A 27,019-nucleotide genomic window follows, 5' to 3' on the forward strand; every position below is an offset into this window, starting at 1 on the left:
CCAACATTACGTCGGACCATGAGCTAACCATTACACGCCAGCGTAATCACCATGCCTGGTAAGCCCACGATAGGCACGCAACTACTCAATTTACACAAAAAAATCGATCCACCTCGTAACGCTTAGCTCAAAGTAGAGGCTGCTACTAACTGACTGCTTCGCATCAAATTGAATCCCACAATCCGTGGGATCTGCCAGATTTTTAAGCATGTCTTTAGCTGACGTTGTGGGCAGCCTTCAAGTGACCTTGAGCCAAATGCCAGCGCCTTTATCCGGGCACTTCAAACAAGACGAAACGAGACTGTACGCATCCGGGCATTGAGCCAAAAGTTCGAAACTTCGTGGTGTGTGGCCCTGACTCTTTCTACAGGACCTCATTCGTTATTCTAGTTAGTGCCCAAAAAAATTTAAAAATATTTCATCCGAGTTCTTAATGTTTGCTCACAATATCACTGAAGCTGTAACATCTAGTACCCTGACGTTTTATCTGCGATTTCTAATAGTAACGTTCTGAAGGCTGATAAGAGCTACGTTCGAGCTACACGGTACCATACGCTTGATCGTTATCTTTTCGCGCTGAGACCGGGTTATCTGTGCTCCGAGGCCGGCGCGTTTACGTAAACTGTGCTGCCTCCAAAAGATGGCACCACGCCCCGCGTATCGTGTTTGAGCGAGACGAGACTTGCAAGAGGATTTGTTCAATACAGGTTCATTCCAGCTCAGTGAGCTTTCAGGCCTGCGTCGCGTTGTGGCTGCATACACTGGGCAAAGCCTAAATGTTTATACCTCACAGGGGCAGGAAACAATGGCCCGGACCAGTGCGCAGTATAGTTTGGTGTCCCCTTGTGAACATGGTCTGTGGCGATCGTTGTCTCTAACCAGTCTGATTTGTCAGTTGCCATTTCATGCTTACATCTACTCTCGATTATGGGAGAGCCAGCCATTCTTCTCATAGAACTGTGTATAAAGAGCTCATCGTTCGCATATAATGCAAGGCGCCTTGTAAGAAAATACGTGAAGAAATTTTTATGCATATGTCTTTATTACAAGCTTTGCGTATAATTATTAACTTCTGCGTTTCTTTTTTTTAATGAGTTATCCGAGATATCAGTGTCCAATTTGTTTCGCTAAGCTTGTTACTTTCTGCTTAGAGAAAATACGTGAACAATTATGGGTCACGTGTGGCAATGTTTTAAAGTGTGTAGATTAATTATTGCAGTAAACTAATCATGAGATAACTAAAAATTGCTTTGCCAGCCGGGACAACTTATCCAGTTCACCTGGAGGAACATTAACTTTTTGCCAGACATGACTTGGTCCAAATGAGAATACTGTGTGTAGCTATGCGTAGAATCATGTCACAGCCTCTTTGAAACAAGAAAATATGTGATACATGTGCTCGAAAACATCATGTATAGGCCACAGCATAGGTGAGTTCCCAACTGTTTTTCAGTGTGATACAATAACTGTATCGGAATTGTTGCGCTTTAACTGTAGCGTGCTATTGTAGCGTAAAATGAAATGAATGGCACTGACCAAGAAAACGCCCGTTTTGTAGAGGAGATCTGAACCCACAACCTTCGAATTTTGCGTCCGATGATCTTCCAAGTGAGCTAAGATGGAAAGCGGTTCCCCGTCCACATTGTTGGGCATTTCTGTGCATGTAATCCCCAGGAGTGTTAGTAAGCACGGCTCGTAGACCAAGCGGTCAGTGCAGAACACTCTTTTTTGCCAGCGGGCATCACGTGGCATGAAATTTTTCACACGAGGCAACAGCTGTCCAATGAACCCTCGTAGGCTCACCTAAGGCAATAAGTAGGTAGACTGAGTGCTTTAATGCAATTACTGCGCATGCGCGACATATTGCATATATTTCGGTGAGCTTTTTAGCAATACCCAGTTGTTAGTGACGCCTGCGCCTGTTTTTCTCGTCTCTACATGCGTCCGTCTTCATTTGCCTTAATTTGATTTTGTTAATATGCAAGCATAACAGTCTGTCCTACTTTATTCTAAGCGTTTGTGGTTTCTGCCGTCTGTTCTCGGACGACTGCAAGTTGTAGCGCTTTAACACTTAAAAAAAATATTTGCGAGCCAAAATTCCAACAATATTTGTCGCGCAACGCGTGTTATAATACGGGAGCACAAAATCGTTATAGCAACGTTAGAAAAGTTATTAAGAGAATATGAAACCCAGTTTAAATTACATCAAATTCACACAGTGTCGTGGGTAAGGCGAGGGCGCAATTAATTGCTTTATTTGACGTTGCATACGACATAAACTCTTAACGGCAACCGCTCTAAAGCAACATCCGCGCTCAAAACTAAAAGTTATTTTCGCAGAATTATGGTGCGTGTTTATAAATGGAAAGCTTTTATTCTCTTAGCAATGGTCATGAACATTTAGTTAGTTTTCTTGATGACCATATTTCGCTCATTTTCTTCCATGCCATATAAGTGACTTCGGAAATGTAACGTACAGTACATATTTTTGGTGATAAAATAACAAGAGTATTAAATTAATAATGTGCTCCTCCACCGTCTTGACGCCAAGCACGTAAAAACTTACAGGTATGTAACTCCACCCCTACGAAATGCGGAACGACAACTAGTTGGCTGCATATAGCAGCAGTACTAATCTAACTTGCCCATGCTGTGTTAGCAATTTTAGTATTTCTTAAGTAAGAAGCAAGTTCCTACAGCCTAGGTGCTCAAATATATGAATCAACATTGCAAAGATATACAAGCTGAAACGTAACGTGAATGATGGCCATTTCCAAAAATTCATCGCCTTATAACCTAGAGCCTTAGGTGTATGTATGAGTTGATCTATGGTAGGTCCCTTGATAACACAGTTCAGTCAGAGCGGTTTTGCAGTTTGAGTATCTGTAATAATTTTCAGTATCTGTAAAAACAGACAAACGCGAAAAGCACTTACGGCGATTGCTGTGCCCCGCTGGAGATACCTCCATAGCGTTGTAGTTATTTTCTTGACTCCTTTGCATGAATTTTCCAATGAGGTGCTTTCTGTGGAAGCTAGAAAACATGCAGCAAAAATTATCAATTGTCCAAAAACATACGCAATATTTTCTGCCATACCTTCCCGTCCCCTTGGAGTACCTCGTAAAAGAGGTGTAACTGGTATTTGTCTCGTCAACGGCGTCTAACATACATGGGTGGTGCGATGTGGTCAGTCCCAAAATCCAAATGAGAGAGTGCGATGAATAGAACTGAAAGAAAAAATAGCCACATTTGTCATCACGGTAGATGTTTTAAATAATTGTCTGATGGGAATACCATGCAGAGCCACGGATATCAAAAGAATTCGCTGGATTTCAGCGTAGAATGAAACTGCAGACAATTAAAGTACCGTGAATCAAAATGCCATCTTTGCGGAATTCTGAAAACAAATGAGTAAGTCCGTATTTTCGTTATTCGAAGTCGCATTTCCGACATGTGTGTGACAAACTGCTGAAACTGCAATGGCCGGCCAATACCTGTCATTTCGACTGCTCTTGGCATTTAGTCCTATTTATTCAGCTCCGACGCTTTATACGTAGATGGCTGAATATGTTACCGGCATCCTTGGAAAGCGCATCAAGTTTCGCTCAAAATTTTTCGTACCTAAACTATGCGGAGGGCCGTAAATATTTCAGATTCACTCGGTTGTACAATTTCCGTGGCTAATTGCAAGAAAATGGCATGTAATTACTCGGGGTTTAACGTCCCAAAACCGCGATATGATTTTGAGGGACACCGTAGTGGAGGGCTCCGGAAATTACGACCACTTGGTGTTCTTAACGGGCACCTAAATCTAAGCACACGGGCCTCAGGCATTTCCGCCTTCATCGAAAATGAGCCGCCGCGGCCGGGATTCGATCCCGCGACTTGCGGGTCAGGCGTGTAATTATTAACGACATTCCCTTATGCTATCCACATTAGATAGGCAAATACAGAAAGACAAGACAGAAGAAATTTTCGAGCTGAAACTCTCAACTAGCTTGTTTCCGTAAGCAGTGTAGATCACACGCTGCGTCTTTACAACGATTATATCAATTTTGGAGGTTTCATGTGCCAAAACCAAGGTATGGTTATAACTTATAAGGCACACCGTATAGAGGGCTGCGGGTAATTTAGCCCACGTCGGGCTTTTTGACGTGCACTGACATCGCAGAATTCAAGAGTCTCTAGCATTTGGCTCTCTCCAAGTGCGGCCGCCGCGGCTGGGGTCGAACCCATGACTTTCAGGTCAGCAGCCGAGCACCGTAACCACTACTCCACCGCGGCGGACTACGTCTTTATCATGGATAACCGTTCGTGAAAAAAAAGGTTACTACAGCCCCCACCCCCCCTAAAAGTTTCCAGTGACAAACATACAAAAATAAACTGAAACTGAAACGAAATAAATTTTCAGAATTAGCAAAGCATCCTCGTTAACGACGCTTTAAAAAAATACCAGCGCTCACTCGCTTGCATGGCGCCTACTAAATGCGCAATACGCGAATATTTTATTCAATAATGCTAAGTTTTGCTGACACAAGCATGGTATGTGCTTGTAATGTGCACCGCTTCTCTGATTAGCCCGGTAGTTTTACGTTAACCTGATGATAACATGCGGCCGTGCATTTGTGAACGGCTCCACTTACGTATCCTGCAACGGTCCGCCGTGTGAGGGTGTGCCCAGAAAGATATCTGCTATTCGCGATACTTCAGTATGTTACTTAATAATAGATCAGTCAGGCCAACGAAACCAAACATTGAGAATGGACAACGGAAACATCAAGCAAATGCAGCCACAATATCAGAGCACTATTCAACTCGCTGTACTCATACCCCTTAAAATTCTACCTCTCGTTATTGTCACCTTGCGAGACGTTAAATGCAAGCACATGCAAAAATTTGACATTTCTATGAACGAAACGGCAGGAAACGAATCTTGATTACATATTTTGTAGGTTCACATCAGGCCGTTTTCTTTAGGATTACATGCAACATGCATCGGATAAATACGTAATCACTCCGAAAGTCAAGTACGGTACTTACGCCCGCAATATCAACGGTTTGTTTTTTTTCTGGTGTTTCTGGTTTATTTTGTGTTTCTCCTCCATCGGCCTGCGTCTCACTGTCCTCGGCGCTCGTGATTCGGCATGCTAACAGCATGGCCATGACAACAAACTGAAAGTTTCTCATCGTCATCACCTGTACCCTGAAAGCGACAATGACTGCATTTTAGCACACGGCCGAGCCATTTATGAAAGATGCGGCACTGAAAACGCTGACGTCTGTGTAGCATTTCTTTCGTCATCTACAAGCTGAAACGTGCTTTCGTTCCTTTTATTTTTTGCTCTTTATCCACGTGGGAAAAAATATGACTTCTAAGCACTACGCTATGTTTTCTTGATGCATTGCTTCGCTCACACATTTCCACCCCGTGTTCCCTCTTGCTATTGTAATCATGAGTTGATCACAGCGATTCATTTTCATAGGTGCCTCTTTCACTATTGTCCTGTTTTAGCGCTCATTTCAGAGAGAGAGGTTTATTTACAGAAAGGCAGAGACTTCGGCCTGAGCGCTAGCATGCTCTAGCCTGCTACTCTACACCGGGGGAGGGGAAAGGGAAGGAAAACATGGCTGATCCCTCTTTCATAGAAATCGGTCTAACACGAAAGTGAAACGTGTCTTCACAGACGTAGTTGAGCGTTTGATGGGCATTCTTTCGCCCCAAGGGCGAAGGAATGAATGCTATAGCAACAAATTGTAATGTCACGCGAACGGCAAGCAGCTCGAAACTTGCAATGCGCTGCTCAAGCAGAAAGGACGCACGGAACGAACATACACAGGATCAGCGCGAACTGTCGCTGTTGTAACTTATTCTTGAGCGAGCAGCGCGCTCCTTTCGCAAAAGCTGCCGCTGCAGTGAGCGAAGTGACCTTCCTGCTCTCAACGCAAACTTGCGGTGAGAGCACAAGACGTAACAAACCATCGCCATCACGAGATAAGCGCGCGCTCGAGCGACCACGCCCTGTAGAGGCGCGCACTCATCGCGGCGCGTGGGGCGACGATCTTTAAAGCGCACTCTTCTAAAGTAACTAGAACGAGAAAAAGTGCCGCGACCGTCCTGTCCGCCGCCATATTTGGTCCAGCGCGGCCGAAGCTGCGGCGCCGCGGTGTTGATTTCACGCGGAGTAACGCATGCTTTACGCATTGCGTGCGCTTTTGCAGTCCCGAATGAAGCATACCGTTGTTCTCTAACTGATTAGGAAAGAAACAGCGGCAGTTCTAACTTGCCTGTACGCGCACGTGCGCGTTGTAACGCGATGAAGAAATGCGAACTGCGCGACATTTACTCGCTCGGCTCTATGCATTTAATAAATGCGAAGCATTTCTTAGCAAACTTCTGTGACTTTGAACGTATCTATCTATCTATCTATCTATCTATCTATCTATCTATCTATCTATCTATCTATCTATCTATCTATCTATCTATCTATCTATCTATCTATCTATCTATCTATCTATCTATCTATCTATCTATCTAGCCGCCCACGACATTGTGCTCTCCTGGCCGTTTAGTTATTAGGATGTACAGCGAATTTGGTATGGCATAACATGACTGTATGACGAATATAAATAACAGGTGACAGCATGAAAATAATGACATGCACGTCATGTGCGGTATGATTAACATGCCACGCTAATGGTGCGCTCACGGGCGCTTCGCTAGCTTGATGCACACCAAAATTGGTATGGCGTGACGAGAGTGTATGGCGAACATAATTTACTGGTTATAACGTGGAAATAATGACAGTCATGCCATGTAAAACACGATTTACATGACATGGTCTCGGGGCGCTCGCGGTCGTTTAATGAAATGCATGTATACCAAAACTGATATGACGAGATATTTCTGTATGACAAACGTTAGTGACAGGTGGTAACATGTAAATCGTGCCTTAGATGACATGCGTACCATTATTTTCATGTTATCAGCTTGTATCTATGTTCGTCACACAGTCACGTCACGCAGTACCGATTTTGGCGCTTATCAAGCCAGTGAACCGGCCGCGAGTGCACCATGAGCATGGCATGTAAATCATGCCTTACATGACATGCGTGTCTTTATTTTCATGTTACCACTTTCTATATATGTTGTCATACAGTCACGTCACGCTATACCAACCTGTAGCAGTCAGATTTTATGGCGCGCTGATAGTTATATGTGAGCCGAAAGGCGTCACTTTCACGCCAAACATAATTAAGAGCTGCCCGGCATTGTTATTGTGCATGAACCTTCCGCGTCAACCAAGCGAAACAAGGTGCACTAGTGCGCGGGAGACGCACACATTCCCCGAAGCAACATTCGCGAATTCTCAATGAAACGCTTACCTCACAAAGGGGGGCATCAGTCGTGGAAACAAATTTTTACAGCCGTATTCTGTGCAGCCACACAGCCCGCCGCTTGGCATCTTTTTTCCCGCTGGGAATAGCAAAGAGGGCTTTGCCCGTTTCGCGTCGGTTGCTGCGCCCAAAAGCGCAGCACCCAGGCATTCTTGGATGCCTTGACAGGCTTGCGATGAAGTGTCAAAACAATACGGGATGTCGTAATGTTCCTGAACGCTTTTATGAGGCTATAAAAAGAATCCCCCTTCAAAGCGCCGCACGTCGGCGGCCGGAAGACACTAGCGAGGCGAGCGAGCTGGACAATTTATGTGGCGAAGCCGCCGAAAGGGTGCGGCGGCGAAGAGAAAACGAACGCGGTACTTTTCCCGTTACAGTGACTTTATGCTCTTCGAGCCCTTCGCACCATCTCGCTAGTGATAACGAAAACACGCTGATGTACCACTGATCTGTGAGTACCGCCACTGGCAAATGGTGTATGTAAATAGCTTGCCGTTAGCATGACGAAGAACGTGCCGTCTGTGCCTCAATCATTTTGCGCCGCGTGCTGCGGAGCGAGGGGTCGTAAGTTCGACTCCCGGTGACGGAACTTTTTGTTCTAGTTTTTTCTTTACCATCTGTTAGTCTTTATATTTTACAGCGTCATATCTGTGACGGAAATACGTCAGCGGAGCCGTGGTGGACCCCGGCATAGAACACTTTCGTGTTAAAAATAGCGATGGATGACGATGGTTAGTTAGGGAGGTCCGGTCAAGGGGCCGCAGTACTATAGCCGCGCATTCAGTCCAGTGGCACGTGAACGACAGAAATTGATTTCCTCTACTGAAGAATTGCATATTAGGCCATTAACTGATGAGGTTGTGTTGGATCATTGGCCTAACGCCAACAGTACAACTGTGGTCATAAGAGCGGTCGCAGCTTTCCTACGTTCATTTCAGAATTTCAAACTCCTGCTATCGAACTTGCCCAGATATAGTTCGCCTGCTCGAATTTCTATAGTACGGAAATTCGCCATTCTTTACCTAACTGGCCACTGCACTTGAACAACTTTTGCTGAGTAATCTCCTTGAGAAGTAGTGAAATTAAAGAAAACTCAAGACCAATAGATTTAAATAGACGCATCGACCAGCTGGGTGCCCAATTAGCTTTTTCGAATTGCCTTCAATCTGTCAATAAAGCTATGTTCTCTCTAACAAAGAATTGAACCCCCTCTGAAAATTGTCCCTTTCGTTGATTTATTCTATTTCATTTATTTATTTTTCAGTATTACATAAAGCTCAAGTATACGTTCCTCCCTCAGACTCAGGGGCGGCGCCAGTGGGGAGTGTGGGGGGCTGGAGCCCCCCCCAATGTTTCCGCCTGCCCCCCCCCCCCCCCCTTGCCCCCTCATAAGCAAGCATAGTCAAAATACAATGCATATGTTCCCAGCCTCCCTGCCCCCCTGAAGGAATCCACGTGTCATGGGTGCCCCCCCCCCTCAATAAAAAAAAATCCTGGCGCCGCCCCTGCTCAGACTATTATGCCAGATGGAAATGTTATACAGAAAGTAGTTATTTTGCCGTTGTTTTATTTAAATACTTCTATCAAAAGCTGTTGAGTGCACGTGCTATGACTGACATCATGCAGTTACGCCAAATCCGTTGACGTCAAAAGTTTCTTGCTTCTTATTCCTCATTTTCTGGTCGTAGATCGCTCGCATAACCTCTAATGGTGACCCCGTTTTTCTCGAGATTCGGTAGTAGTTAACAATTGCCCAATATTCGGCAGAAATTGTTTCTAGTGCGTGAGCATCCGAGTGTATGTTTAGTTATAAAAAAATGGGGTACGCTTAAGCTTCGCCTTTAAGAGCTGAACGCGACAGCGATATCCGGCCTTATCCTCATCGCGCTCTGTTTCGCTTGTCATTATGTTCAGTCGCCCTGCTAGCCAGCCAGCCAGCCAGCCAGCCAGCCAGCCAGCCACACACACAAACACACACACACACACACACACACACACACACACACACACACACACACACTCGACATACCTATACTAAAGGTAAAGGTTTCCGCCCACTTCAACAGCACATTTAGGACAACTGTGTACCCACTACGTGTGTGAAAGAGATTGCGCGCACTAATGTGTATGCCCTTTGTAATGGGTGACATGCTTTGAACCAGCAGCAATTACGCGTGTGGTACTTTTCGAAGTTGCATCTTCACATGGTTCGAAGTCTTTCTGCCATGTGAACCTTTTACGCTTTGAAATGTTTGCGCTCAGGCATAATGTTAATTGTTTACCATAACTATCACAGACAAGTTTCAGCCGTTAGTCACGTTGTACAAGATATATGGCACGAAATTCTCCTAAGGTAAAGTTTACTCAGATAAATTCTCTGGACTAAGCGCTGTAGTTTTCAACACGTAAGAATTAAAAGAAAAGCCGCTTACATCAACAGCAGGATAAATATATTAACATCCTGTACTAACTTAGCTGCGCATGTAATTCAGTGTAATCAGAAATTCAAATGCGAGCATAGTAATTCCATCATCTGTATATTAATACCATTTCGTATGAGCATGACTCATGCCATGTATGGTCGCAAATCAATACTGTGCAGCCTAGATGCATTCACCGTGACGTTTTTAAAACCTTCTCAAGGAATGGCGTGATATCTAAAGCTCGTGAACACACTGGCTTCGGTAACACTTACGTTCCGAGATGACCCAGCTAAATTCTGGCATATTTTGGAGTTGACTATCTCTGCTGCCACCGAACCAGCGTGAGAAATACTTCGAGCGGCAGTGCACTCGAGGAGAGATGCTTATAGTTTGATGTCGGGTTTGGAAAAGTCCCCTGCTTGGGGAGAGCAAGAATACGCACTACGTTCCCTCACCAATCTATGTTCCTGGAAAAATAACAATGCATATCTAATCTAACAAAGAAATGCAGCTCCCACAATTGCTAACATTTATTCCAAAGCACCAAGCTTTATCTGGTAAAAATTATGTTTCCTTACAAGTGCTGGAAGGGCAGCCCAATTGTAGAATCCATTGTCATTAAACTAAAATCTCAGAATACGAGAGAGTCGACTTTATTTTTTCTTTTTAATGTACGAGTATTCAACGTACAAGTGAGCATGCAAAACTTTCGATGTACAAACTAAGGACATCATCAACCCCGAGAAATCTCGTCTGCTTTTGAATATGCTTAGCTTTCCACTTTCAGCAGATGCATACATATCGACATTTCGAGAACATAATGTGCTGGAAGAGCAGGTCACCATTTCCCCTCACTCCGGCGTTATCATTTCCGTCGGCACTTAGAAATAAGCATACCTGGAAGGCGTCGTTGAAGGCAACCAGCACCAGTTCGTCAACCTCGATATTTGCGTCCCAAGAGGCGTAGCCGAGATGCGGGGAGAGAAAGCAACAGTAATGCTCACAAATTTCAGCAAAGAGTATATAAGCACGTGAACAAAGGCACCACGGTCGCCTACATCGAAGAAATTGTGGACGCCACCTATGCTTTCAGTTGCCCCACCTTGAATACATAGGTTTTACAAGTGAACGACAGTTAGGCGTGCTTTACGTTCCCATGAACTTTCCCATGAAGTTTCGGTTTCTGAATTTGGCTCTTCTAGAAAAAAAAGATACGCCACAAATAACAAGCTAATCATTGCTGCTTACTTTAACGTGCGTAATATTACCGATATTTTTTTTTGTCTCAATCCTTACCTAGCCACCTATTTGAAATACAGGACATTGCCTTCGATATTAATTTCCTACAGGTCACGATGATAAAGATCCTAGCAATGCGCAGAGCCGCTGTTGAAGCGTATTGAACGCATTATTTTTAACTGGTTGCAATACCTTTGACAAAGTTCGTTGGGTTAACTTAAGAAAATGCACATATTTAAAGCTTGTCCATTACAGAGTTTCAAAACTAATAGGCGTATGAGCAACCAGTTGTACGACCACAACTGGGATATCCTTCATTGATCTCGTCTCCACAACAAATGTAATCCATCGAAAATCGTGCAGCCCCCGTCATAACTTCTGATTATAATCGTGATTCTAGCATTACCCAAATTAAACATGATGTTTCCCTTACTAACTTGGATTTCCCCCTTTTATGCCTCTTTGATAAATACTACTATAACCCGTGGACCAGTCGTGTGTTTATTGAAATTCCTTCACGTGCACCTAGTTAACTTCACAATAATCTCACTTTCAAACGCATATTGCGCCGCACACATTCATTCAGCAATTCAGCTTTGTCGCGCCATCGCACTATGGACTAACCATCCACATGATACTGTGTCCCTACAACATCTTGTCAAATATCGCCACCGACTGCAAGTTTATACTTTCTCTTGACTTTGTATAAGGATGCTTTTCGTTTTGTTTTCGTTTTGGCTTTTACTACATTTATTTGTAGAAATTGCTAAATATTGTTAAGCGCGCAACTAAAAGGACGGGCTTGGGACAGAAAGTAACACACACGAGTGCTAACTCCTTGTCTCGTCCTTGTCGTTTCAGTTCCACGCTTAACGATATGGATATGTCGCACCAACAAAGCCAAGCATCCACCCTTGTTACAAAATTATTTGTTTTTCCTTCCATGCAGGTCCTTTTATGCTTTATCTATTGCCATTTTTATGTAATCCCCCTACACAATGCTCCCCTCGGGCCTTAGGGTAATACGAATGAATAATTTAACAAATTCATATATTATATATATATATATATATATATATATATATATATATATATATATTTCTGTTTAGGAAAACTTTCACATGAATGCATCAATAATTTAGTACCCGAAACTAATAAAATCTGTGCACCAAAATTCTCGAATCTCATAACATGCTATACGCACCTTATTGAAAGGTTAAAATGATCGGGGCAGTCGGTCTGCTATGACGTTAAAGGGAAAATTTATGAAGTGTCGGTACAGCTAAAGTTCAACGCGCACATGAAAAATAACACTTCAGATGTTTAGTAACCAGGTTCAGCGTTTCGTAAGCGCGTTTCCCGGGGAAAAAAATGCAGAAAATGTGCAATATAGCATTGTTTTCAGAGTGACGTATTTTTCAGAGATAGCGCATGCGCGAGTAAAGGAAAGGTTATCGCTCCAAGCTTCAATGGAAATTTCAGATACTTCTTCACGAAGGCCGATGCACGTGTATGAATTAAGTGCGTCAGTGCCTCTGATTACTGATCGCCAAAGAGTTCGTTGGTTTATGGGTGCTAGCGTCCTAGAGCGACACAGTCTATGAGAGACGTCGTAGGGGAGGACGCCGTATAAGTTCGGCCACCTGTGGTTCTTTAACGTGTGCTAACATTGCACAGTACACGGGCCTCTAACACTTCACCTCCATAGAAGTGCGACCACCGTCAGAGGATCGAACCCGCGTAGTTCGGGTCAGTCCAGTGCTGCAGCTATTTCAGATTTGGTCTAAATCACATCCTAAAGGTCTTGGTAAACATCGACGTTAAAATGTCATTAGCGGCGGGATAAGGTAACAAATGCCTTGTTCAAGCTCTACGCAAAATGGCGTTCGGAGTAGTTTTACAGGGTACTCACGTCTTCCTTCATAAAAGCTGTCTTGCTGTATAGCTGGAAAAGTGCCGGAAATATACCCATTCAAAAATCTAGAGACAGCAAATGCCACAAATATTTCAACTCATAACGTTCACTTCTCAAGAATGATCTTGAGGTAGGCCACGATGCAGTCTTTGTAGCGCCGACTCGGAGTCCGTCAGCACTACAACATCTAGTGCAGAAAAGGATCGCAATTTTCGCAAAGCCGCGGTGATTGCAGCGCTTTCTACCGTTGTGGCCTACCTCAAGAAAAGTTCACCAGGCAATCCCTGGCGCTAATTAAACACCTTCTTGGTAAGAACTTCAATATAAAGTTTCAGTGGATCCCATCCCACGTTGGCATTGAAGGCAATGAAAAGGCTGATGCCCTTGCATGCGAAGCGCGGACATCTGTTCCAACAGTAAGAACTCCTAAAGATTACCAGAACAACAAAGATGCGATACGCAATCATTTCAAAGCGATATACAAGTTTCCACACCAAGCATGTGTAATCCAGGGACTTTCTCGTGAACAAGCAACGCTGTTGTACCGCATAAGAACCGGATCCGCATACACCCCGGCTTGGTCATTCAAGACTGGGCGGTACGCTTCCCCGTTATGTGCCTTCTGCGGTGACATCGGGGACATTGAACATTTTATTTGGCTTTGCTCACAGTTTGATGTGGAAAGAGCAGCGATGGTCCGCACCTTGCAAAAAAACGCCAGGCCTGCGCTGAAACCGCAGCACAGTCACAGCGAAAGCTGGAAGAGCGGCGTTTCTAGAGCCCGTTATCAGCTCTCTTGGGGCTACAATACAAGTACACTAGAAAGATACCCACTACACCATAAATCACAATTTTTGTGAAGTTGGGAAGCACCTACTAAGCCATTATTCGTCATTCTGCGGAGAAGCGAGGCACCAGCCGCACGTTTGTAAGGCATTATGTGCACTTTGTTGACGCGGCGACTGATGACGATGAAGAATTATGGCTCAGCCCTTTGTAATGGGTTGGAATCTTTAAACGGCCCAGCAGTTATGTAATTTGCAGTGGGTGACGCCCGGTTGCTATTTCCCTCTCCCGTCATGCTGTATAACATACGTTGCCGTGAGAGAGAGACGGGGTGGGGTGAAGAACTTTACTGAGACCCCAAGTAAATGGAACATCCGCTTATGGGCTTCCTTGGCAACCAATACAAGTGCACTTGCGAGAAACCCACTACGCTCTAAATCACCGTAATTTATCTGAGACCCCGAGGAAATGGATCATGCGCTTATGGGCTTCATTGGCAACCAATACAAGTGCACTTGCGAGGAACCCACTACGCTCTAAATCATTGTAATTTTACTGAGACCCCGAGGAAATGGAACATCCGCTTATGGGCTTCCTTGGCAACCAATACAAGTGCACTTGCGAGAAACCCACTACGCTCTAAATCACCGTAATTTATCTGAGACCCCGAGGAAATGGATCATGCGCTTATGGGCTTCCTTGGCAACCACTACAAGTGCACTTGCGAGGAACCCACTACGCTATAAATCATTGTAATGTTTGAGAAGTAGGGCAGCTGGCACTGGGCCATTTTTCGTCATTCTACGAAGAGCCGTGGTACCTGCTAAACGCATGTAAGGCATTATGCGCACTTTGTTGATGCTGTGCCTGACGACGATGAAGAATCATGGCAGAGTCCTTTGTAATGGGTTGGAAGCATTCAACAACCTACTCATTGCGCAATTAGCATTGTGTGACGCCTGGTTACAGAATTCGCGTTGTGCGACGCTTTGCGCGACGCTCGGTGCTTACTTTACTCTCCACCACGCTATATTGTATATGCTAATGTGGTTCCTTCCCTACATGAAGTCTGTATAGGACCTTTTTGCATAGCAGTTCCAAGCACCGGAATGGCTCAGAGGTTGAATACTGGGCTCCCACGCAGAGGGCCCAGGTTCGAACCTCGTTCCATCCTGGAGTTTTTTTCTTATTTCGTTTCTTATTTCGACCGATACTGGTTACGGACACCGGCGGCGGCGGCGGCGGCGGACAACTACGGCGCCAAAAACGGCCGGTGAAATGATCTCATAACAGCTTTCGCTGTAAAATGTTGTCATAGCCACCGGACATTTGAAGACGTCATCTTTCCTGAAGGGCCAGCGGCAACGAGGAGAAGCGTGCAACGAATTTTGTTGGTCTACCTGCGAGACACTGGGCTGTTCAACACTTGGTGACATACCCCTACAATTCAGGAGATGCTCAGGCGGAACAATTGCCGGCCATGCAGGCCAGGCTAACCCCGCCTGCTGCAACATCACCACCACCACCCTCAAGAATGATAAATTAAGGGAAAAACTCGACAGCATTCCACGCTATGAATGGGGATGACCGACGGAGCTAACGGGCAATGAATCTCCTTTGGGAGTTACCAAGGGAGTGCGAAGCACAGACTTCGATTGTATAGCCCGGTGTTTTTAGAACGTCGTTTTCGAGCGGCATCGCTATGGCGTCTCCTTTCTTCTATTCGTCAGCATAATGCACGGCACTTTAAAAGGCACATCGCGCGATCACCGTAAGGCATGCTTGCCATCAAATTTTCGCTAAGCCGGAATTTCCCCGGTGCATACAATTCTCCCTGTCGGCTTTACACGCTCTGCTGAGTGTTCTATTTCACCACCACGAAAGTCAACAATGCCTTGATCGAAAGAGCTCTATTGTTTTCAATTGTGATCGAATTTCCGCCGTTGCGGCCGCATTTCGATAGAGGCAAAATGCTAGAGGCCCATGTACTTAGATTTATGTGCACGTTAAAGAACAGCAGATGGTCAAAACTCTTCGAGCCCTCCACTACGGCGTCCCACGTAGACATATCGTGGTTTTGGGACGTAAAACCCGAACAATTATCATATCTTTTCGCATTTCTTTTGCACCACGCGTACAACGCATTCATACAGTACAAATAAGATTGCTAGAAAGCAAAGGCCACGGCAAAATGAAACACACAGGACACAACGCTGACTACCAACTGATTTGTATTGCAAAAGCAGTGCTTTACAGGCCGGAGAGCAATCAAAGAGTGCACCGATGCTGTCGAATGGCACGGCCGTCCCGCAACTCTATCCATTTCAATAGAGGTTCTACCCTTGTTACAATTTTTATTGCGATAGCAATTATATGGACAGTCTCGGCTGGAAAATGTCCGTCCCCGTCGCCGTCATTCACCGTATATGTATAAGCATGTATATATATAGAAAAGCCAGAAAGAAAAATAATTCAGAAATTTTTCCGACGCGCGGAATCGAACGGGCGACCTCTCGCTTTGCAGGCCGCCGCGTTAGACGTTAGGCCACGACAGCACCGTCTTTCAACCTGCTAACGGCGAGCTATTTATATACACCATGTAATTCAGCATGCTTTCTTAGTGGACACATATATGGCGCGACGTGCGCGCGTGTGGCGCGCTTTAAAGATCGTCGCCCCGCTCCTGCGAACGCCGTTGCTCTTCGCTCTACAGGGCGTGGCAGCTTTCGTGCGTTTATCTCGCCCGGGGGGGTGCTTCGCTTCTCTCACTGCAGCGGCCGCGTTTGCGAAAGGAGCGCGCTGTTCAAACAGAAATAAATAACAACTATGACAATTAGTTCTCGCTCGTCTTGTGTGTACCTGTTCGTTCGTTTCGTGCGTCCTGCTTTATGTTTGAGCAGTGCGCTTCAAGTGTCGAGCTGTGACGCATTAGTTCGCGCTCGTCCTGTGTGCGTTCTTTTCGTGCGTCCTTTGGGCTCGAGCGATGCGCTGGCAATTTCGAGCTGCTTTCCGCTCTTCGCGTTACATTACAATTTATTGCTATCGCATTCATTGCTTCGCCGTTGAGGCGAAACTGTGAGTTTTTTTTTTTTGTTTCTCCTTCGATGTAGTTCCTTTTATGCTTTATTTTTTGTCTTTTTTCTGTAATCTTCCCTAGCCAATGCTCCTCTGGGGCCTGTAGGGCAATATCAATGAAGAAATAAATTATTTATTTTAATAATAATAATAATAATAATAATAATAATAATAATAATAATAATAATAATAATAATAATAATAATAATAATAATAATAATAATAATAATATCTGGGGTTAAGACCACTACATGATTATGAGAGACGCCGTAGTGGTGGGCTCCGGCAATTTCGACCACCTGGTACTCTTTAACTTGCGCTAACTTCGCACAGTACAAGGGGCTAGAGCATTTCGCCTCCATCGAAACGCGACCGCCGCGGCCGGGATCGAGTCCGCGACATTCTGATCAGCAGCCGATCACTGTAACCACTGCTGCAGCGAGGCGTACTAAATTAAGTAATTCATTCATTCATTCATTCATTCATTCATTCATTCATTCATTCATTCATTCATTCATTCATTGCTACCTCTTTATATATCCTCTTTAGGGAAACCTATACATGAATGCATCAAGAGCTCAGTACACTAAACTTAATGAAAACTCTGCAGAAAAATTCTTGAATCTCATAGATGCACACTCGCCCTATTACTGAAAGGTTAAAACGATCGGGGCACTCGATGTGTTGTGACGTTAAAGGGAAAATTCATGAAGTGTCACAACAGCAAAAGTTCAACGCACACATAAGAAATAGCACCTCAGAGGTTTAGCAACCAGGTTCACCGCTTCAGTAGAATGGAAAGTTGGGCTAGTTGGAATGCATGCATGAGTGATGACGCGCTAAAGACCAAGACGGAAGGAATATAGAGCGCTCGTCCCGTGCACTCTTGGTTGCTTTCGTCTTCATCTTTAGAGCTGCATGAATCATTCACAGCTTCGTAAGCGCGTTTCCCGGAAAAAAAAAAGAAATGCTGGAAAAGTAGAACGTAGCATTGTTTTCAGAGTGTTGTAATTTTGATACATAGCGCATGCGCGAGCAAGGGGAAGGTTTTTGCTCCACGCTTCAATGGAAATTTGAGATACGTTTTCACAAGACCAATGCAAGTGTATGAAAAAAACGCCAGGCCTGCGCTGAAGCCGCAGCACAGTCACAGCGAAAGCTGGCAGAGCGTCGTTTCTAGAGCCCGTTAAGCTCTCTTGGGGCTACGATACAAGTACACTAGAAAGGTACCCACTACGCCATAAATCACAATTTTTGTGAAGTTTGGAAGCACCTACTAAGCCATTATTTGTCATTATGCGGAGAAGCGAGGCACCAGCTACACGTCTGTAAGGCATTATGTGCAGTTTGTTGACGCGACGACTGATGACGATGAAGAATTATGGCTCAGCCCTTTGTAATGGGTTGGAATCTTTAAACGGCCCACCAGTTATGTAATTTGCATTGGGTGACGCCCGGTCACTATTTCCCTCTCCCGTCATGCTGTATAACATACGTTGACGTGGGAGAGAGACGGGGGGGAGTGGGGCGAAGAACTTTACTGAGACCCCGAGGAAATGGATCATGCGCTTATGGGCTTCCTTGGCAACCAATACAAGTGCACTTGCGAGGAACCCACTACGCTATAAATCGTTGTAATCTTACTGAGACTCCGAGGAAGTGGATCATGCGCTTATGGTCTTCCTTGGCAACCAATACATGTGCACTTGCGAGGAACCCACTACGCTATAGGTCATTGTAATTTTTGAGAAGTAGGGCAGCAGGCACTGTGCCATTTTTCGTCATTCTACGGAGAGCGTTGGTACCTGCTAAACGCATGTAAGGCATTATACGCACTTTGTTGATGCTGTGCCTGATGACGATGAAAAACTATGGCAGAGCCCTTTGTAATGGGTTGGAAGCATTCAACAACCTACTCGTCGCGCAATTCGCATTGTGTGACGTCTGGTTACAGAATTCGCGTTGTGCGACGCTTGGTGCTTATTTTACTCTTCTACCACGCTATATTGCATATGCTAATGTGGTTCCTTCTCGACATGAAGCCTGTATAGGACCTTTTTGCAAAGCAGTTTCAAGCACCGGCATGGCTCAGAGGTTTAATACTGGGCTCCCACGCAGAGAGCCCAGGTTGGAACCTCGTTCCAACCTGGAATTTTTTTCTTATTTCGTTTTCTTTTTCTTATTTCGAGCGATACTGGTTACGGACACCGGCGGCGGCGGACAACTACGGCGCCAAAAACGGCCGGTGAAATGATCTCATAGCAGATTTCGCTGTAATAAGTGCGTCCGCGCATCGCCAAAAAATTTGGTTGGTTTATGGGTGCTGGCGTCCTAGATCGATTCAGCCTATGAGGGGGACGTCGTAGTGGAGGGCGCCGGATAAGTTCGATCACCTGTGGTTCTCCAACATGTACTAACATCGCACAGTACACAGGCCTCCAACACTTTGCGTCCATAGAAGTGCGACCGCCGTGGCTGGAATCGGACCCAGGTCGTTCGAATGAGGATCCGAGCACCATAACCACTGAGCCACCGCAACAGCTATTTCGAATTTTTTCTAGAGCGCGTGTTAAAGCTGTTGTTAAACATCGATATCTAAATGCCCTTAGCAGTTGGACAAGGCAGCGAATGCCTTCTTCAAGCTGTACGCAAAATGGTGTTCGGAGTGGTTTTATGTGATACTCACGTGATCGTTCAGAGAAGGTTCCATGCTACATGGCTGAATAACTGTTGGAAATAAACCCATTCAAAAATCTGGAGAACACAAATTCCACACAAATTTTCATCTCGTAATGTTCACTTCTACTACATGGTAAATTCAGGAAAAATCTCGACACTATTTCACTCTGTCCAGGTGGGTGACCAATGGAGCCAACGGTCAATGAATCTCTTTTAGCATTTGCTAAGGCATAGCTAAACATAGAATTCAATTGTAGGGTGTGGCGTGTTTAGAACGTCCCTTTGGAGCGGTATCGACATGGAGTCTCCTTTCTACCACTCTTCAGCATATCGAACGGTCCGTTCAAGGACGCATCCTGGGACCACCGAAACGCATGCCAAACTTTCCCTGAGCCGGAATTTCCCGGTGTGTACTATTCCCCCTCTCGGTTTTGCACGTCCTACGGAGTGTGTACTTTCACCAGCACGAAATCGAAAAAAGCGTTCATAGAAAGAGATCTCTTTTTACATTTGTGATCGAATACCGGCCTTTGAGGCTGCATTTTGATGACGGTGAAATTTTAGACGCCCATGTACGGGAATCGAACCCGCGTCCCCACTCTTGGCAGCACGATGATTTACCTGCAAAGCTTCCATGTGAAACTCACGTCTCTTAAGCTCGTTTTCTTCGGCTTGCTGTGATATATATCCAAAATTTTAGCCCCCTCCTTTAAAACATAGGATAGCTTGAGCCACTCAGCTTTCATACTACCTTCGCCACCACACGGTGTATGAAAAAATTAATATACGGGCTGCAGGCCGCATGTTGTAACGCTTAGATAATACTATTAGGGCGAAATGCTTAGATGCCGCATCAAACGAGCAACTTGACCTGCGACGTCGGCGTTTTCAACACGAGTGATAGATGAAATCATCATTGTGACGTTACTGTGACGTCGTAGATAACATCGACTGAGAATAAAGACAACAATATAGATTTCGCCATCGAGTCGTCCTAGGCGCATGCATAAGAGACCCTGTGAGTCTTCTTGTGCATGAGTGACCAACGGGTATGCCACGCCAGTCAAGTACTGCAATATACCGCAACACACTGAGCCTATATTCAGGCATTTTACTACACACTGGGTCTGCAGTGACTATGTGGTTTGTAATGTGCTTGATAAAAAATGCAAGCAAATGCATAATTAATGAACTTCACAACACAGCATACCTAAGGTATATTTGCTGCATTTACCGCGCCTTCATGTAAAATTGCACGGCAAACTTTTAGTAAACCTGATTAAGCAACAATTTGTAGGTTTGGTCGAGTCGGGTCATGATGCGAAAACTGAAAGCAACGCGAAAAAGAACGACGACAAAAATAGGAACACACACAACAGGACTAGCGCTGTACTGCCAACTGAATGTTTATTGAAAATTCGCCACTTATAGCTATGCCACCAAAAACGCCTTGTCAGACAAAAAACGCCACAAATAATCAATGATTGCGGACATGCATACTGCTATACTAACAGGTGTTAATCGAGAAAACATCTCTCGAGTAGTTAAACTAAGTGGCGCCGCGCTGACACTCTTATCTCCAGCTTTATTCATAAAATAAGCTTCTACGATTTCTCTTTCTTACAATAATAGCGAAAGTTGGGCTAGTTGGTGGTTCATGCTTGGGGTGTATAAACAGCGCAAAATATAGACAAGGACAGAGGAACAGACGACATCTTATTTGAATTTTGCGAACGTCAAAAAACTAGTTTCCCCGAACTTGGGTGTGCATGCGCATTTTTTACAGTGGGAGGCTAGGTGGCTGCCATAGCCATTTTTGACATTGTTCTTGACATTTTTGACATTGCTGACTTCATTACCACGCAGACTTAAAAATCGGCATTTGTAATTCCGGAGTTGTACGAGGAACGTGCATAGCGTTCGTTTATAAACCTCGTCATTCCTAATTCTCACCGGATTGCGAGCTTGTGCCATCGATTACGCGAAATCTCAGACGCCACAAAAGTATTAAATGCGAAGCATTTCATAGCGAACCTTTCGCACTTTGAGCGTTTCTATCTATCTATCTATCTATCTATCTATCTATCTATCTATCTATCTATCTATCTATCTATCTATCTATCTATCTATCTATCTATCTATCTATCTATCTATCTATCTATCTATCTATCTATCCAGCTAGCTAGCTAGCCGCCTACGTCTGGGTGCTCTCATACTCGACTCTTTAGCTTGGCGTACACCAAAATTAGAATGGGAGGATAAGAGGATTTGACGAATATGAATGTCTGGTCATGACATGGATAACGTGAAAATGCTGTCGCGTACCTCGTCAAACCTTTCCTCCAGACGCATGTGGCACATACCGGTATACCACGGGCCTCGGTAAGCGGGTATGCGCCACTGGCCATTGACAGTTTAAATCTTCCCAGGAACGGCGAGAACAGACGTTCGTAATTTAAATGCGAGAGCGCAAAGAAAAACCGACATCGGGCGCTGACCCGACAAATGCAAAGAATAAAAAAATCCGGAAGATCCCATGCACTGTGGAAATCGATGTAATGTGAAGCAGCCAGCAAAGAGCTGCATACATCGCCTTGTTTGTCTTTGAGGCAGTAACTTATGTCACGACATCTAGTCCACTATATACCGCTTGTTTCTCATGCATCGATGCTTGCATGTACAATATTGTACATACATGCTAATGAAACGTATATTCTTGTACTATCAGCGTCAAATGAAGCCCGAACAGCGGCAAGCCTTCGTGCGGTATAGTGCGCGCCGTTCAGTTATCACCACGGACAGGCGCGCATATATGCGCAGTGCTGCTCAACCGGATGCGCGCGCCTGTCCATGGTGATAACTGGACGGCGCGCACTATACCACACGAAGGCTTGCCGCTGTTCGGGTTTCATTTGACGGTGATAGTACATATTATGCTTGTCCTGTCATTTATGTTCGTCATGCACTCATATCATGCCATACCAATTTTAGTATATATTCAGCTAACAAAGCCGCCGGATGCAGACCAAGACAGCGCTCTGTGTGTCGTCTTCTTGTTCCCGTCTTTGTGCGCTTAACGGTTTCATAATGTCAGTGTACCAACTAGCTCTGACCCAGCCTCTTATTCAGACCAAGACAGTGTCATGTAAATCAAACCGTACATGACATGCATACCACGATTTATATGTTAGGACCTGTCGTTTATGTTCATCATGCAGTCACGTCGCGGAATACCAATTTCGGTGCATATGAAGCTAGCGGAGCGGCCGCGTGTGCACCATGCGCGTAGCATCTAAGTCCTGCCGTACATGACATGCATCTCTTGATTTTCATGTTACCACCTGTCATTTTGTTCGTCAAACAGTCACGTCACTCAGTACCAGTTCTGGTGTTTATCAAGCTAGCGAACTGGCGGCGGGCGCAACATGAGCGTGGTATGTAAACCATGCTCTTCATGAAATGGATGTCATTATTGTCATATTACCACCGGTCATTTATGTTTGTCGTACAGTCAAGTCGCGCAATACCAGTTTTGCTGCATATCAAGCTAGCGAACCCGCCGCGAGCGTACCATGAGCGTGTCACGTAAATCATGCTGTACATGAAAGGCATGTCATGATCGTCATCTTACTACCTGTCATATTCGTCTTGCAGTCACGTTGCGAAATGCCACTTTTTGTGTATAGCAAGCTAGCGAACCGGCCGGGACCGCACCATGAGCGTGGCATGTAAACCATGCCCTACACGGCATGCATGTCATGTTACCACCTGTCATTTAGTTTCGTCGTACAGGCACGTCCCGCAATATGAATTTTTCGTGTATATCAAGCTAGCTAGACGGCCGCGAGCGCGCCATGAGCTTGGCATGTAAGTCATGCCGTACATAACATGCAGGTCGTGATTTTCGTGTCACGTACCACCTGTCATTTATGTTCATCTTAGAGTGATGTCGCGCAATACCAGTTTCGGTGTATATCAATCTAACGAACTGGGGTGCTATGCAGGATGGCCCGAGTTTGGCGAAACTCGGGATTTTTCCGAGCTCTGGCGACACCCCCTTTTGAACGAGCTAACAGTACGCGAAGGTGAAATCCATCCCTCAGCGCGCGCTCCGTTCCATTGGTTACGATGGAACGCGGCGTCACGTCAAGGGTGGACGAGAAGGTTGGGTGGTGTCGTCAAACTAGAGGCAGCTTCTTTGATTTGTTAGTTGTTCCACTGAGTGCAGAAGTGCACCCATGCAAGAAAAGTGACAGAAAGTTATACTAACTATATCTTTTATGTTTTCGCGGGCCATTGAATCTATTTTCAAGCGTTTAATGTCTCCACTAGGTATCCTTCAGAATAATCAGCAACGTTGCTTGTTGGGCGAGTTGGAACGAGTCAGTCATAGCGTAGTTCAGCGCAAAAAACAGGCAACAGACGAGTGAGAGGACAAGGACACAGCGCATTAAGCCAAATCATTAATCAGCACCGTGGCCTCCGAGATTAGTTCTGACCGAGCGCCTTACAACACCGCAGCTAGAGCTAATCGTCCAGGACACGTGTATAACCACCATGATCGGCCTCTACATTCTAGCGCGTTGCCCGGCCGGCGCGTGCCCTCCTCGTCCTCGTATTAATCGTCTGCTCGCTCCCCGAGCAGGTGCGGCCGGTTGATAAGCTAATTGGTTGGGCGGTATACCTAGCTAAGTCAGGACATGCTATCACGAAGCTGATTAAGCCAAATCATGCTAAGGCCGAGCTAATTAAGCCACGTCTTACTAAGATCACGCTAATAAACCGTATAAAGCTCAGACCAAACTAATTACGATCATTCTAATTAACACGACGGTAATTACGAGCGTGTAATTAAAACAAAGATGATACCGAGGTCATGGGAATTATTATAGTGCTAATTAGGATTATGCTAATTACCTCCGTACTATTCAGGACCTTGCGAAATAAACCTGAGTTATTAATGTCGTGGTAATTATACCATTAACAATCAAGACAGGACTATTCAGTATCATGTTAGTTAAGACCGAGCTAATTAGGGCCATGCTAATTAGCACAACACTAATTAGGAGCAAGCTAAGTTAAACTAAGCTAATTAAGAACTTGCCAAGTACACGGTAATTATGATTAGTGTAATTAGCATTATGTCAGGTACATTCGTGCTAATGAGGACATTGACAATGAAATCTAATTAATTAATGCTGTGTTAATTAAAACATTACGAACTAAGACATAACTATTCACTGCCATGTTAATTAAGGCCTAGCTATTCAATACCACGAATATTGAGACCGAACTGTTTACTCTTAAGCAGGCCAAGCATACTGAGTAGACGAGCCACGTAATAAGCTCGAAGAAGCTAGGTGACCACAAGATCCTCCGATGGCCCCAGCCTTGCACAAGTAGTGCAAGCTGACCAAATTATCTTATATGCAAAGAAGCTGCTCAGTACTGTCCACTGCATGAAACACTTGACAGGCACACCGGCAATATGACAATGACAATGACTTTTATTTTCGCATCAATACAGTGATTGATACGAAGGGGCGGGCGGTAAAAGCTGTCATTTAGACAGCTTGACGAAGCCGCCAGCCCCCTCATTGGCGCTAACAGCAGCAATATATTAGCAATATATCAACGTGATATAGCAAGATATAACACAAGACACATATAAAAATAAAGCAGCAGTCTAAACAGCAGCGATATATTAACAATATATCAGCATAAATCAGCAATATAACAAGTCCCGAGTTAAACTGGGGCCTTTTCAGAATCAACGAGTTTGTGCCCGAGTTCGCACGTCAATCAATTTGATTGGCCGACGCCCGCGGCGAAGATCGGGTCCGCCCATCACGTTTGCTCTTGCGGGGGAGCAGTGCTCACGGCGCAACGCCAGCGAGCGGCACGACTAATCTATCAGCTTAATCGCAAAGACTATGCACACACGCACGAAGAACTAAAGGTCATATCATCACGTGGCTACGATGTCTCGCATTCAACTTCCCCGCGCTCACGATGTACCACTCACAGCCACGAAGCAAGCGCCCCTGGTGGGATCTGCGGCGAGAAATGTTATTTACTTCTTTGTAAAGACATTGTTTCTGCCGATTCGTTACTACAGAAAGATTTTCAGACATGTAATGTAACTATAGCAGTAACCTGTCCATTTATTTGTCTGCAGTATTCCAGAGAAGCAAAACGAGCTGCACCAGAGTGCTGCGTGTGAGCCCTTCGAGAGTGGAAATTTCCGTGCTGCAGGTGTAACGAAAGAATTCCCCGAAAGAGGACAAACGCCCACGAACACGCCCATGGGAGGCACGATGAACAGCTGGCAAAAAGCGCGACAATCACGCTGACATCGCTACACTGTCAAAATGTTGACTGAGTGGCGGCGCTGACGCGTTCGCACGTGGCGTTCCTTTGAAAACCGCCACAAATGCCGCACATGCGTATGTGACGCCATGCTTGTTCTTGCAGCCGTTTTTATCAACGCTGCTATCGCGTGCTCCGCACTGTCTTCCTGTCATGACCGCCGCAATGCGAGCACGGAGCGAACTCGTGTGCCCGAGAAGCTCGGGCCATCCTGCATAGCATCCCTGGCCGCGAGGACACAATGAGCGTTTCACGTAAATCATGCTGTTCATGACATGCAACTCATGATTGTCATGGTGCCACATGTCATTTATGTTCGTCGTGCTGTCACGTCACGCACTACCAATTTTGATGTATGTCAAGCTATCAAACCGACCGCGAGCGCACCATGAGCGTGGCATGTAGCTCATCCCCTACATGACATCCCTGTCATAATTGCCATGTTACAAGAAGCTGTTCTTGTTCATCGAAAATTTGATATGTTTAGGCGAAAGACTGAGTGTGGCTTATTGTCTTCAGCAACTGACTTAAGGTAGTCGTCTTTTACTGCTGTATGCATGCCTTACCAAAAAGTGTTGGCGAACACGTAGTCCACCAAACTTGGTAGTCGTGATGGCTTGGGGACTGCATAATGACGTCTGCGGCATTTATATAATGTAAAGACTTGGAGCAAGTCTCCCGTTGACGATGACGTGAAGACGCTGCAGTGATTACGGAGTGATGACCACGGAATCCCGAAGGTGTGATTACGTATACGCATAACGCTGACGGCATGGCGACCATGGAGTTTAGTCACGACGAAAGCTTGTACGGTGGCACACCATAAGATTGTGAAAGGTCAAGATTATGCACATGAAACCTTAATTACGAGCACTGCATGGTGAGCGCAAAATGGCACAGCAGAATGACAATACATCGCGGAGGTCAGTGTGGTAAGGTCGCCAGGGCAGGAAACCACGGCCACAGTCATATGTTTACCGTCGGCTGCAGTATGGCTCAGTGTACTACATGGTGAGGGCCACCGCCCATCTCACGATATGCGCGCATGACCGCCTTTGTCTTTGCCTACCGGGCCTCAGCTGATAAAAGAACCAATACAACATTATGACAAAGCAATGACGACAATGGCAAAACGACG

General features: G+C 45.2%; 1 protein-coding gene across 22 annotated transcripts in view; it reads right to left on the reverse strand.

Annotated features, from left to right (window-relative positions):
- The window catches only part of LOC119374775 (uncharacterized), a 236,589-nt gene that overhangs the window by 11,837 nt on the left and 197,733 nt on the right, over positions 1 to 27,019 (reverse strand). For 5 of the 22 annotated variants that reach the window (XM_049410794.1, XM_049410792.1, XM_049410795.1 and 2 more), the window contains 7 exons: positions 19,520 to 19,587; positions 12,970 to 13,002; positions 12,262 to 12,299; positions 10,716 to 10,757; positions 5,041 to 5,203; positions 3,097 to 3,227; positions 2,936 to 3,033 (listed from right to left, as the gene is read on the reverse strand). In XM_049410794.1, the coding sequence (XP_049266751.1) occupies positions 2,936 to 3,033; positions 3,097 to 3,227; positions 5,041 to 5,203; positions 10,716 to 10,757; positions 12,262 to 12,299; positions 12,970 to 13,002; positions 19,520 to 19,579 (565 nt within the window). In that variant the 5' untranslated portion in view covers positions 19,580 to 19,587. The remainder of the gene's footprint in view (positions 1 to 2,935; positions 3,034 to 3,096; positions 3,228 to 5,040; positions 5,204 to 10,715; positions 10,758 to 12,261; positions 12,300 to 12,969; positions 13,003 to 19,519; positions 19,588 to 27,019) is intronic. The other 17 variants (XM_049410803.1, XM_049410791.1, XM_049410802.1 and 14 more) reach the window with 9 other exon arrangements.

Source organism: Rhipicephalus sanguineus, chromosome 11 (assembly GCF_013339695.2).
Source record: "Rhipicephalus sanguineus isolate Rsan-2018 chromosome 11, BIME_Rsan_1.4, whole genome shotgun sequence".
Classification (NCBI taxonomy): Eukaryota; Metazoa; Arthropoda; class Arachnida; order Ixodida; family Ixodidae; genus Rhipicephalus; species Rhipicephalus sanguineus.